Source organism: Centruroides vittatus, unplaced genomic scaffold (genome assembly GCF_030686945.1).
Source record: "Centruroides vittatus isolate TY-2023 unplaced genomic scaffold, ASM3068694v2 contig_120, whole genome shotgun sequence".
Classification (NCBI taxonomy): Eukaryota; Metazoa; Arthropoda; class Arachnida; order Scorpiones; family Buthidae; genus Centruroides; species Centruroides vittatus.
The window spans coordinates 3,248,410-3,263,182 of NW_027120768.1; the positions used below are offsets into that span (position 1 = coordinate 3,248,410).

The 14,773-nt window shown below is 32.1% G+C and overlaps 2 protein-coding genes across 2 annotated transcripts; both read left to right on the plus strand.

Annotated features, from left to right (window-relative positions):
- The first annotated feature begins 3,280 nt into the window (after positions 1-3,280).
- Positions 3,281-3,779, plus strand: LOC136984280 (nucleolar protein 3). Its single transcript, XM_067281200.1, has 2 exons — positions 3,281-3,679; positions 3,735-3,779. Exons 1-2 carry the CDS (start codon positions 3,281-3,283, stop codon positions 3,777-3,779), a joined length of 444 nt encoding a protein of 147 aa, XP_067137301.1.
- A 2,587-nt stretch (positions 3,780-6,366) lies between these two features.
- Positions 6,367-13,061, plus strand: LOC136983943 (uncharacterized). Its single transcript, XM_067280835.1, has 5 exons — positions 6,367-6,443; positions 6,547-6,904; positions 7,009-7,062; positions 10,214-10,336; positions 12,992-13,061. Exons 2-5 carry the CDS (start codon positions 6,677-6,679, stop codon positions 13,037-13,039), a joined length of 453 nt encoding a protein of 150 aa, XP_067136936.1. The 5' UTR covers positions 6,367-6,443; positions 6,547-6,676; the 3' UTR covers positions 13,040-13,061.
- Positions 13,062-14,773: the final 1,712 nt, after the last annotated feature.

Below are 14,773 nucleotides of genomic sequence, written 5' to 3' on the forward strand. Positions count from 1 at the left end.
GGGGTACATTAAATACGACGACCCATTATATGAGAGTTTCTTCTCATATAATTTATGTTGTGAAAACACTATGTTAATCTTCTGACTGGTGTACACGATTTCAAGGTGACAAGTGAATATTTGATTTATATATCGCTGACAATTATATAAAAGCTACCACATTATTTTAAAAAGCGAATCTATTAAGTTATTTATTTATTTATTACTAGCGGGTGGGCCCGGCGTTGCTCGGGCAAAAGTAACAATACCGAAGATTAAGATTATTACTTTACCCGTTTTCACAGAATGCAAGAATCAAAAATATGTTTGATTTCCTGCAAGAACGAAAAAAACTGCATCTGCGTCTTGTACGTCGCTTTCTCTTAACAATTCCATTGTTGAAAATTCCATTGTTACGTAACACTTCCATTGCTGACACGTCCATTGTTGATGGAAGTGTTAAGCCTTAATCCTGTCCCTCTGCCCCTTGGGAGGGATTTCGAAAAATCCTTTTTTAGTGTACGTTCTCGTGACGTACCCTAACTGTGTACCAAATTTCAACTTTCAACTCCTAACCGTTTGGGCTCTGCGCTGATTATTATTATTATCAACTCGTCTCGATTATATATATAGATTAATGATTAAAATATTAAAACATTTTAATAGTATAAAAAATTTAAACTACTACTACATAAATCAATACTATCACGTGATCAGATCTATAAATTTTCACTGGCACAGCTGCATGATATGAAAGATTATTATTAAGTCTCTCTCATACAGCTGTACTTATTTAAATTCACAAAAACTTTATAATAATTTGTATTATTTTATAATAAAAATAAATAAATTTCAGGCTTATTTTTAGAAATATCGGTGTTTATATTAAAGTCGTATTTTATGGAGAAAGTTTTTTTTTTGTAAGAAACTTCTTGTTTGTAAGAAACAAACAAGAGTTTCCTTTGCATAAACACTCCTATTGCAGCTAATTTTTGGGTATAAAAGTGACCATAAGTGTTGAGTATCATTCTTATTAGATATTATGGCCATCATCTTGCCGAAACACTCAATTGAAAAACAGAATTATAAAAACAACGGAATTAGCTCGCTGATTAGAGAATATTGGAGAAGCTACTGTAGCTGAAGATGAATTCCAGAGTAATATATCAGAAGCAAGCACTACTTCTGAAACCGATTCCTCTTTTTTTAACTCTTTCCACCGTGTGGGCACTAAGAGGGCCTTTTTTGCAAGCCATTATGGGTTCGGCCAGGCCCACAATGGGCCGACCGGGTGGTGAGGGACGGGGCCCGACATATCCAGACGGACCACCCCCCGAAAAATTCCTGGGGATTTTTCGACCCGTCGGGATTCGAACCCGGGTCCCCCAGAGCGGTAGGCTGCCACCTTGACCGCTCGGCCATCCGGCCTCTATGGAGAAAGTTAAGCAATTTTTATAATTAAGGTCAATTGTAACTAAAGAGGTCAGAATCTGTCTTCACAAAACAAAATTATTTTAAAATACTGATTTCTAAATGCATTTAAAAAATGAAAAATTTTAAATAAATTTTATCTAATACGTTATAGGTAACAAACCAATTATTCGCAAAGAATAAGCGATATAATTTTTACAAAATATATACAGCGTGTCATGAAATTTGCATTGCCCTTTGCATTGCAGGGAAGCACCTGCAATCAACAAAAGGAGTATAATTCTACGAGTTTTCCGTTTGTTAAATGAAAATGTAACCAGGTTACACATATGAACAAATTGTGGCGACATCATTTTTTGTTTAAGCATCATGCCTCCTTTTTGTCGAATGCTGATGCTTTTTCTGCAAAATCTTCGTGTCACACGATGCAGCATGGAAAGTTTGAGAATTTGACGACACACACTGTATATATAAATGTATAAATATAATGAATATTTCATACTGAAAAATAGCAATTTGAATAGTTATAGTTGATATGCATGCACTAAAAGGAAGCTCGACTTTTTCTGTTTATTGATTTAATGTCTTTATATTTTCTTATATAGCAACCATTATGCTCATATATTATTCTATATATTTACTTTTATTTATATTTTTATCCGCCCACTTGATGTCCTTATATTTCTTTCTAGTGTTTCCGTCATACGAACAAACAGTATTGTTCATTTCACTTGTGTGTTTTTACGTTTAGACGTTTCACTAGAAATTTGGTTGCAAAGTTTATAACATCAAATCTAAGCGCCAACATTAAATCCACTTCGAGTAATTTTCCATCATCTGGATTCCTTTATTTTTTGAAGCATCGTATATACATACTTAAAAAAAGCTAACAATTGCATGGAGAATATGAGTAGTTACTGCGACAGGGATAGTAGGAACGTACCTTTTTGAAAATTCCAAAATTGGGTCGTGACCTGTTGCACATGATGGAGAACTATGCAGAAAACAACTCGTCGCTACAAAACCAGCATAAGAAGTTACTTCCATATTAGTGTTAACGTTGTTTTGAAACACCCTGTTTGTCTAAGTCGCTGCATTCAATCACTGCTGCTACTTATCAGTTGTATAATGATGATATTGATGTTAAGGCTGACTGTAATCTCTTTCGTGATGCAACTTTAAAAATTAGTAGAAAATTAACGAATTCGATTTTCAAAATTTTGAATAGTAATTTAACAGAAGAATTAAATCCGATTCTAACGCAAAAACTGTTTGGTTCCATCTACTTCCGTTTTCGAAAATGTTTGGAAAAAGTTTTTCCCATAGGAAAACCATTGTGTTTTTAACTCCATTTACTGGAGATCGCGTGCATAAACAAAATAATTACAATCAACTTTAAAAATATTCACGACACAACTCATTTAGATATTTCGTGAATATTCTTAACACCTAACGTGCCTCCATAAGCCTACTATTTTTATTTAAGAATAGTAAGTCAGCATAATTTTAACACAGGATGACGATTTTATGGAAAAATATTTGAAATTTAAATAATGTTCCATTACTGTATTGGATCATTAAAATGCAACTGATGGTCTCAAACAAGGAAACCGGATATAAATTTATTCACCTGTTGTAAACTACGTGTTCTCTTTAATAAGTGCAACATTTGAGCAAAAAGCAACAGTAGAACTAGACGCAACAAATTTTACTATTTAAAATCGGGAGCTTGTGAACCATAATTAAGCATTCTTATATTATTTATTTATTATAAATGAGTCTAGTGTTATATCTATTTATTACCTTTATAGTTAGTGTCATTGCAGGAGAAAATGAAGATGGTTGGCAAAACAATGAGACGAATATGGACATGAATGACGATTATGTTACTCCAACTTCTGCAACTACAACATCTATAATAACTGAAACTACTGATCCTACGGTTGCAACTGCAACATTTGCAAATGCCGAAACCACTGATTCTATTGTTACAACTGTCATAGCCACAGGTACTGAAGCCACTGACTCTGTCACAACCGTTGCATCAACGGAATTACAAGAAACAACAGAATTATATCCTGATTACAGTGAAGAGAATATTGGAGAAGCTACTGTAGCTGAAGATGAATTCCAGAGTAATATATCAGAAGCAAGCACTACTTCTGAAACCGATTCCTCTGTTGAGCCCGAGCCATCAGATGAACCCGAGCCATCAGATGAACCCGAGCCATCAAACGAACCCGAACCATCAGATGAACCCGAGCCATCTGTTGAGCCCGAGCCATCTGTTGAGCCCGAGCCATCTGTTGAGCCTGAACCATCAGATGAACCGGAGCCTTCACCTGAACCAAGTTCAAACGACAAATTGAAAAGAGATGCGGATATGGCGGTAAGCAATAGCTAATTCTAGATATTCGTTTAAAATATTATTTTAAATCAATTCATAATATAACTTTATTTTTCGATGCAGATAAAAGTTTTATATATAAATACATTGAAAAAACGCATGAATCAAACTATCGTAAGTAATTTATCAGAGCTATCTACATGATATATTAAATACATACTAACATTTATATTTTTATTATTTAAAATATTAAACTCATGACTGTTGACTATTTAGTATTTTCTTTATTTAAAATTTATTCTCATGTTTTTATTCAAAATATTGTTTAATAAATAAAATAGCACTCTGTTTCTAATCACTAAGAAACCTTCTCGATGTGAGAAGGGCTTAGTCCTCTCAAATATCCCTTTGTAGAACGAAAGAGAATCCTATTTTAATTGAGTGTGAATCCTATCAAAGATCAAGAGATCCTTGATAGGATTCATCTATAAAGGACTTGTTTTAAACCATACACTTGACAGAGTATGGAACCTTATCACTCTTACTGATTTCGGTCGTATATTAATTCATTTTTGTGTTTTACTTGCAAGAATTATTTCTGTTTTAATCGCAAAAAAGAATTTTATTTTAGGTACAATATAAATTTCGCAGAATAAAAGACAAATCAAAAAGTGAAGCTGAAGCATTTGAAAAAATGACAAATATTATGTGCTCCAGTGCATTTGAGTTGTGGGAACAAAAACGAGTGATGATAAATGTATTTATTACTCATATTTAATTAACTTATATTCACAATAATTTTTTAAAGTTACTATAAAATTATTAGATGCATTCTTATTTATTTATTGCAGATACTTCAACAAAATTTTATGAAATTTTGTTATTGTGTACGACAAACTTCTCGTAATCGATTCCGTCATTATCCTTAGAAATATCTGTACAAAAGTGTTTAATGTAAAATATATATATTTTATTAAATTTTTAATAAACCAGAAATTTGAAACAATATAATGTTTATCTTTTTATTTAACTATTAAATTTTAAACAGAGTGAACAAAATTGTCCTCCACACACACTGACATCCATACATATAGAAAAATAACTGAAATTCTTTTTGCATTTCTCGACGGTTCAAAGTCGCCTGAATCCGAAAATGTAAAAATCTGGGTGGTGATTTGTTCACCGAGCTACATACTTTCTCTCTGGTATATATAACAACCTGGAACGTAACGATTGGCGTAGTCTATAGAGGATGATTAAAAAGGACTTTACAACGTTGAAAGCATACAGAAGTTTAATCAGTAAGCACAGAATCAGTCGAGATGTTAAATTATAGAAAAGCACATTGTTTCACGTGTGTAGAAATTTTTCATCGGTTTGAGGAAGACGAAACATTCCTGGACAACATTACCTGCAGTGATAAGTCGATATTTCGTCCTGATGTTAGAATAATATATACACAGAAATGTAAAACAGTAAGGACTTACAGGTAAAAAGAATTAATACCCATTATGGATAGGTCTTATCTACAATCGGAGCTGGCTCAGTAGAGGTAACTAGACAGGACCAGGGCGGTCTTGGCAATCCTGACTCAAAACGCCTCTTCTACTTCCACATTCCTTTCTTTCCTCTTTAACGAACACTCCACGCCCGAATTAGTCCGTTAAATCGCGGTTTTACTTTAGATTATATTATAGCAAAAATTTTCATTTTTTCAATAATAATATTAAATTAGCAGTTGTTTTTTTATCTGCTTTTCGAACTTTGCAAATTAGTTTATTAAATTTATTGGTAAATAAAATTTTCTGTATTAATTAGAAAAATTACTATTTATTATTCTTATAATTTTCATAGATATACACATTAATAAAAGTATGCAAGATGTATATAAACTTTCCTCAAAATTAAATTAATAATATATAATTTCACATTGATCATTCAAAAATAAATAAATAAATAAATAAATCCAGCAACGAGTTCCTTAATTTCAAGGCGACATTTAAAACCGCTGATGTGGCGCCATCTATTAGGATTTACTATTATTAAAAATTTTATATTTTAAACTATTATAAAGTGGCAAAAAGCTTAATTTTGTGAGAAAGGATAAGTTTTATAAAAAATTGTAAATACTAATAATAAATAATTAAATCGTTATTAACTCCGACCCTACTCAAGAAACATACGACCTCCGTTATCTCCCACCCCCTCGTCCTTTAACCACCAAAATTTAATATCGTCTACCCGTCTAATAAACAAACCTCCTTGCAAAATATCACAAATTTTCGGAAAACAGCACAGGAGTTATTAAGCTTCAACTAGGTGAACAAAATCGTGCCATCCCACCCTCACATTAAATATCCATACATACATAGAGAAATTATCCCCGTATTTTTTTTTCTTTTGCATTTCTTAAAATGTCCTGAGTCAAAAATGTAAAACTCTTGGGGGAGTTAAGTTTTGACCGATCGCCATACTTTCCCTGATATATAACAGAGCAGGAAAAGTAAAAACGTTGATTATTATTTTAGAACACCTGACGATTGTTAAATAAGGAAAAAGAATACACAGTATATTTGTTCATTTGTTTTTACTTTAATTTCTCACATGAAGAAAGACTTAGTCACTATGAAAGATTATTACATTAAAAGCATGGAAATTCTCGTTATTTTTCTATTTCTTCTCATTTGTAAGTTTAAACTATTAAGTTTTAGTGATATTTTAAACATAAATACCGAACGTTATTCATTAGAAATAATTCAACTTTAAATCTAATTTATTTATTTTCGTAGCTGGAGTTGTTTTCGGAGATTCTGAAGATACTCCAAAAACTGGAGCGCCTGTTACAACTGCTACTGAAGCCATGGTTGAATCAATGCCCGACGAGACGGTTGAATCAATGCCGACGAGACGGTTGAATCAATGCCCGATGAAACGGTTGAATTAATGCCCGATGAAACGGTTGAATCAATGCCCGATGAAACGGTTGAATCAATGCCCGATGAAACGGTTGAGGCCCATTCGACTTCAACAGCTACAGAATCCACTAACAACCCAACTGTTACTAGCACTGCTTCAACGCAACCACAAGCAAAATTAACAGAACCTGAGACAAATAATGATAAATTTCAAGTAGACGCATTTATTACGGTGAGTTATTTGTAAAAGGCAGGTTTAATAAAATTTCTAATAATTCATTTCTTTAATCATCGAAGGATTATTAATATTTTCACATTTATTATTTTATAACATAGATGAAAGTGATATATTCAGAATTGTTGAAACAATTTTTGAATAATGACGTTTGGGTGAGTTTATTCTATTATAAATTATAAATATTCTTCATAATTAATTCTATTATTATAAAATGAATATAATCTGCATATTCTAAACTTAAAACGAATATATAAATTTACATATAGATCTTGAAATAATGTATCAAAATGCAGTTTAAAAAATTATTTTAAAAGTACATAAAACTAAATCATAATAGAAATGTAATTTCATAATAATTCTTTTAACGACAGTTAAATTTATCCTTAATGTTATTCTTTCAACCTGCGAGTTCTGAAAGGGTTTTTAATCATACATAACGTAAGTTCGGCCAGGCCCACACCTGAGGAGCCGAGTGGTGAGGGAAGGGGCCCAACGTATCCAAAACACATCCTTGATGAAAAATTGTTAGGTAGTTGTTCACCCTGACCGATTCCGGGTCCCCCAGAGGGTAGGCCATTCCATAATTGCCAAATGATAGGCTAACACTTTATAAATACGTTCATCCGGCGGTTATTTTACATATTTATAGTCATTTTTAAAAATATAAGGGAAATACCAAACGATAAAAACGACATTTTTAAATGCAATCTTAACATTTCTAAAATGTTAGAAAGAAAAATGGTTTGGTTGATATATCCCGTGTTGTGTTGCAGTATCCTATCAACAGGGATTCCCCGGAAGGACTTTTTATAGGAAACTGATTCCCATTCAGGTGTTAGACACGTAAGGAAGGGCCAGTTCCGAAAAACAGGAGAAGTCTACCTATTTAGTTCATTAGTGAACCTCGAACCTGTTAGACTTGGCGCTTATCGGAGAGATTAGTAACAAGTAATATAAATAAATTTTTTTAAAAGTCAATTCCTACTTAGGTCAACTTTTTATTAAATAATTACAATTAATATAAATATGTATATACATATGCTAAATATCTTATATAAGAGAAATTTTTGTCCCATATAAAACTAAAATTAATTAATTAAATTTAATTAATGAATTAATATTTGAAAAACCTGTATTAATATCAAGTGTCATCAAGTGTAATATCAATTGAAGGATTTAAAAAAATGTATATAAACTTGAGTGGATGAATAAAAAGTATTCTATTAACGATTGAAAATTTGAACAAGATATATAAATATATATAGGGAGAATGTGAAATAATAGTAGGAATTTAAAAAGGCAGTTGGACTAGAGTAACCGGTTATGTAACAAAGGAACAAAGAGTGCACAAAGATTCCACACAGTCTTGACTCACGGAAGCTCAGCGCTGGAAACGGAAGAGTGAAATGAGATCCCCTTCCCCGAGGGGTCAACGGCGCCACCAACCTTTTACAACATCAGAAGAACGTCTACAAAACATCGCGATCGTTGATTCCAACAGAACCTGCAACCATGTATCAATGTTTGGTGCTTTTATCCTCTTTGCCACTGATGGCACAGATTATGGAATGCAAAGGAAAGAAAATCTACTGAGTGTGGTTTTACTTTTTATTTTCATCATTTATAATGAATATTCTTGACTAGCAGATAAGCCCGGCGTTGCTCGGGAAAAAAGTAACGATAGCAAAGATTAAGATTATTACATTATAGCCAATCTTACCCGTTTCACAGAATGCAAGAATTAGGTCCCCCTGTTTCCAGACTAATTAGAGAATTCTTAGATGGGTCTAAAAATATGTTCGATTTCCTGCAAAAATGCAAAAAACCGCATCTGCGCCTGTAAATCTTGCACGCCACTTTCTCTTAACAATTTCATTGTTACTCAACACTTCCATTGTTAAGGAATACACTTCTTTCATCCCCACGTGGTATCCTACTGAAACCCAGTTAAAAACAAAAAAATTGCATCTAAAATAGTACAGTACAAGCGGATTTCTTCAGGGTAAGCCTTAATCTTCTCCCCGTGGAGAGAATTTCGAAAAATCCCTTCTCAGTTTAGGTTCTCGTGACGTACCCTAACTGTGTACTAAATTTCAACCTTCAGCTCCTAATCGTTTGGGCTCTGCGCTTATTATTATTATTATTATCAACCCATCTCGATTATAAATATATATGTTAAGCTCAAAGACCGAAATCGCTTATTGAGCGAAAAAAACGACCACAACCGCGTTGTGGTCGTTTCAAAACGGCCACAAGGCGAAATTCGCGTCGTGGCTTTCATGATATTTGACAATTACCGTATTTTACGGACTATAAGACGCACTTTTTTCTTCGAAAAATTGCTTCCAAAATTCAGGTGCGTCTTATAGTCCGTAGCGTCTTATAGGTATTTTTTTTTTTTTTTTTTTTTTAAATTGCTTAAAAATTAAGGTGCGTCTTATAGTCCGTAAAATACGGTATGCGTTGTGGTGATTAAGAAAAGCCATAACGCGTTGTGAACGTTAGCTGATGCAACCACAATACGAAGGATAAGTTGTAAGTTGTCAACGGGCGAATTGCAAATACTAACCTAACCTAACCTAACCTAACCTAACCTAACCTAACCTAACCTATTCTAATAAATTACCTCTATTTTAATAATTTGGTTGGCAATAATTATGATAATTTATTAGAATAGGTTAGGTTACGTTAGAACGTGCATCCTCACTGTTCCTTCTATTTGCTGGAATCAGAGATGAGCCGCCATTTTGCCACTATAGGTAAATTTAACCAAATGAACAAACTTGGCGTTATCTCTATCTTTTCATATAAGTACTTCCTACTTAGATGATTCATTTTTTGTCATTTCACGAAACCAGTTTAGAGATTTGATCAAATCACTTCATTTAATTAGGGAAATGTCAATATCGAACCTTTATTTTAACATCTTCAGTGAATTGATCATCTCCCTTAAAGATTTGATCAAATCCCCACTTTTATCATATCCCTATAACATATAAACAGATCAGATTATTTATTTATTTTTTACTTATATATATCTTATATTTTGTTTATTTTTACTGTTATATATACTTGTTATTCTTCTTCGTTGTTATTTTATATACACAAATTTCGCTTCGTGGTCGTTTTGAATTAGCCACAACGCGTTGTGGTCGTTTTTTTTCGCTCAATGAGCGATTTCGGTCTTTGAGCCTAACATATATATGTATATATATATATAGGTTTAATATATAGATTATAAGTAGACGTGGTAAAGACAATAAATAGTTTTTGATTGTAATAAAAAGATGAATTTTCTTTTAGGTGAAGTATGAAGTTCGTCAAAAAAACAAAACAAAAACGTTTGAAAAAATAAGTAATGCTATATGCTACGAATCTTCGAAAAGACACTGGGCAAGAATAACTTTAGATTTCAAGACACACAATGTAAGTTTCAACCAAGAGCCACGAAGGGCAGTTACCCTCCTGAAATTGTTTATTAAAATTTTTACTTGAAAAGTAAAAAGGCAGAGATTAAAACAAACGTATTTAATAAGAATAAAGTCTTTACTTGCAGTCCGCGAGCGACTTGACTGTCCGGCTAACTCAATTTAAATCCCTGTGCCAAAGATGTGTTTGAAAGATTTCATGTTTTTTACAGTAGTGTAATTAGAATCTTCGCTTGTTTTTCATATTCCATTATTATTCACTCTTGTGAAAATAGATAAAGGCAGTGCCGGATTATGCCTGATTTTTTAAAGACATTAAATTTCTTATAATTAATAACTATAATAAATTTTTCGTTTTCAGATTTTCGTTTCAGAAAATTGATCAATAATATCTAGGCAATCTGGCCGTTCGAGAGTATCTTTTTCTATAGGAACCTTAGCCTTTTCTGTCCTATTGAATTTCGTAAATAATTTTTAATTTTTAAAACAGAGAAAGATCTCTCTCTTGTTGCATTATATTCAGGCATAGTTAAGTAAAATAAATTCTAAACAATATTCTGGTATTAAGAAAAGAAAGTGAAATGTGGGTATTTTTTATGAACTGGTACATATCGTTTGAGCTTCGAAAATTTTGTTTTCTCGCCATTAAAAGAAATTATGTCAGCTCATCGTCTAGTTCTTTAATAACAATGTTATTGAAGGGAACTATTTATATTTCACTTGTATAATCCGATCCATTCTTCAAATCTTCAAATTCTGTACAAAATACTTGAAGTATTTTGTTGCTTTCTCGATATTTTTTGTATTTTGTATGAATTTCGCTACAAATTTTTTGTCACAAATAACAAAGAATGTATTTATTTTAAAATCTGCTTGACCAGTTAAATTGATATCTTCATCTGTTTGGTTTACATCAAAAATTCGTTTACCTTTTTTAGGTATTTCTTGAGTATTAGCGTCCAATTTCATTTCGAATAGGCGCTGTCCATAAATTACGTCCGCATTTTTCTTGAAATTTTTAGTTCCCCTTTCCCCATTGTCCCAGTTCGTCCAAGTCCCCGTTACTTCCGCCCCACTTCGGACGTACAACATAACTCAGCTCCCCTCAAAATCCTTATCACTTTATGAATAACAAAATGTATAAACTGTGTAAAATTCAATGAAATAAAATGGACGTCCAGTGAAGTTCAATTCCTCCACTCCTTCTTGTCCGACTTGTCATAACCCTTTCCCCCCTTCCAGACTAATGTCTAAATTCTAGATATCAAGTGTGGAGAAGGAAGAAAATCCGCTGAAGAATTGGGTTATTAGCAGGTTTGTCAACCCAAAAATGACTTGGTCGTGGTCTTTGTCAACCCGAAGATGATGCCCAAATGGCAATAAAGTATTGTGTGGCGGGATGAATTTGTTTCTTTGGTGTCTTTCTTATCTAAGACGAGTAATTTTATTACTAAAGAAAAAAGGACCGAAAGAGAGTTGAAAGACAAATTTGAAACACTGTTCAGATAAATTTTGGTGAATCAAAACGTCTTTCATTCGTTGTTCTTTTGTGTACAGGACAGTTATAAATTAAATGTTTCTTAAATTAATCAGTTTTTTTTTGTAGTTGCGAGCCAAACCCCACAAATTATCAATAATATGGATAGTTTTTCAAAAAATATATTAATGGAACTGTCGATAGTCTTGAGCAAATTTGCTATCGATATCATTATTGATAGTAAATTTTGGACTATCGTACATGTTTATTATAGACTTGCAAGCATGACAAAAAATAACCTTTGCCCAAACTTGCTAATATTTATAAACAATACTTCATAATAAATGCAAAGAAATGCCGTTTTTTTTAAACAAGACAACGAGAATTTTCGGTTAAAATAGTATTAAACTAAATAGTAAAAATGATCAATTATTCAAGATGTGGTTGTTCGAGTCTCTATAACTTCAAATTAATTAAAGTTATTTAAGAATATTATTTTAGTAATTGGTTGATTAGTTTATCTAAATTCCACGTGTTTCTAAATCATATAGTACATTGATAATTCGAGGACTTATTATACAGGAACGCAATTCATTTAGATGGACAAATCAAATTTTTGTGATAGTCATTCTTCAAGATTCATTGCAACTGAAGAGAACATTGTGAGATGCCTTCTTCAGTTGCACACTATGGAAAAAGAATACGCTGGCTCTGAATAAAACCGGAAGGAAAATTTTTAAAAAATGTTTAAAATAATGAGAAAGATAACAAAAATGTCTATCACAAAGATTTGATTTGTCCATCTAAATGAAATAAGTCCATGAATTATCAATGCACTATATGATTTATAAACGCAACGTATAAAAAACAGTAAGTTCCAAGTAAATTAAATTCTATATGTTTTGCTCCAAACATCCCGTGGGCGCTCTCGTTAGGCCGCGACTCCACTAGCCGTAAAAGGGCCGTAAAACCCCTCACCGTAAAAGCTTTTAATCACGTGACCATGATATTTTACGCCTGAGCAGGTCGTAAAAGCTTTTACGGTGAGGGGTTTTACGGCCCTTTTACGGCTAGTGGAGTCGCGGCCTTATTTTAACTGTGTTATTACTTTGCTAACAATAAAAATAATTATGTAATTTATGCCTTATTAATTCTAATATTTAATTTTTTTTTCAGTTTATCAGTGGATACTTTAATAAATTTTGTGACTGTGTACAGAATTAGCCGATATAGTGCATTTAAATTGGACAAATATAATTTGAAATTAAATGTAACAGTCGAAACAGACTTCATTTAATCTGAGTATAAATTTTTAATTAATGATATTTAAATTCTTAAAACCAATTGTACACTGTAATATATTAACAAATAATTTAATGTTTGATGTATATTAATGCTTTTAAATTATCATATAATAAAGCAAAGAATAGGTTTTATAATCTGTCAATGTAAATACTGTACAAGTTTCAAAAAACAGTTGTTTATTTTCCTTCTGTTATAGGCCTATATAACAGAGAAAAGGTAGAGCGATTGGTCAAAACTGACCCCACCCTAAGATTTTTACATTTTTGGACTCGGACCTCGAAACTTTGAGAAATGCATAATAATTTGGGTGGGTTTTTCTGAATATATAAATGTTAATGTTTGTGGGAGGAACTATTTTGTTCAACATTTTATAGGTTAATAATTCCTGTGCCTTTTGTCGAAAATTCCTGAAATTTAGGAAGATTGGTGTTATTAAATTTTGTTGGTTGAAGATCAAGTGGATGGGAAAATACAGAGAGATTGGATTCTTCCGCATCTGTTATAGAATATTCTTACACCAGCGATTTTTTTTCGTTTGTTTAAAGTGCTCATTAAGTTCTTCGTGATTAGGGTGACAACATCTGAGAAAGAGTGACAATATTATCTATATATTTAGTAACTATTTGCTATGTAAAATATTATCAGCCGAAAACCTCTCTAACGTGGAAACGGAACTAATTAAGTAACGTAACACTATGAAAGCGGAATTTTTCGGCGTAACCACAGCGAAATTTTAAATAATTAATGTTGTTAATTCCTGGCTCGAATCATGGTCAGTCTGTCAATGAGGAAACTAACCATCTAGCATTTGTTTCCCCTTTGTTAAGACGATACTTTCATTATTTGATAGTAGATACAACAACAAAACGCCTTCGTTTCTCCCCAATTTACTAAAACAATTCAGTAGTAAAAACATATTCCGCTAAAATCACAACCTGCCAAAACAGAACATTTTGTTTGGTATTGTTTTGAAAAGGTTTTATTATATTTATTAAATAACTTAGTTTTCGTAAAGCGTGCTTGACAAAAACGACCTTACGTCCTATGTAAAGTTGAATGACTTCGTATCGAAGTCTTTCAATTTTATAAAATACTCACGTGATTCAAGATGTATCGTGTATCACGTGAGTATTTTTAGTTCCCTCTTATTAAGAAAATAAAATTATAATTTAAAACAATGATTGAAATTTAGTGTTTGTTTTTATTTGGTTTCCGTCAATTAATCGTTTAGCCATCACGAAAGAAATTATGAAAGGGTCATATCTCGCCCATTATCACTTCCACTATTCGTGAAACATTTTTTTTCTTGTTAGGACTGCAACTGAGCAGGAGTCGAACACCTCATCAGATATGATATATTTTGCATTAATTCAGTGTAACATTTCAATTTTCAAGTAAATTTTAGTTATTAACTTTTATAAATTTCATTTCTCATCTATACTTTTATTATGCTAGAAATTGTTATAATTATAATAGACTTAAAGACAAATCCACAGAACAATTTGTTGTAATTGTATATTTGCCATCATAGGACCACAACACTCATTCATTCATAATAATACTTTATTTAAAAAAGACCTCTGCTCCGCAGATCATCGCAGAGATTGATATACATACACACGGAGAACTAAAACATAGTGAGGATACATAAGA

What these genes read in the sequence shown, in the direction of transcription:
- LOC136984280 (XM_067281200.1), top strand. Translation starts at nt 3,281, where the DNA reads ATGAATGACGATTATGTTACTCCAACTTCTGCAACTACAACATCTATA. An exon ending in CAGATGAACCCGAGCCATCT is followed by an intron (nt 3,680 to 3,734) that starts GTTGAGCCCGAG and finishes CTGAACCATCAG; the next exon opens with ATGAACCGGAGCCTTCACCT.
- LOC136983943 (XM_067280835.1), top strand. Translation starts at nt 6,677, where the DNA reads ATGCCCGATGAAACGGTTGAATTAATGCCCGATGAAACGGTTGAATCA. An exon ending in AAGTAGACGCATTTATTACG is followed by an intron (nt 6,905 to 7,008) that starts GTGAGTTATTTG and finishes TTTATAACATAG; the next exon opens with ATGAAAGTGATATATTCAGA. An exon ending in TAGATTTCAAGACACACAAT is followed by an intron (nt 10,337 to 12,991) that starts GTAAGTTTCAAC and finishes TTTTTTTTTCAG; the next exon opens with TTTATCAGTGGATACTTTAA.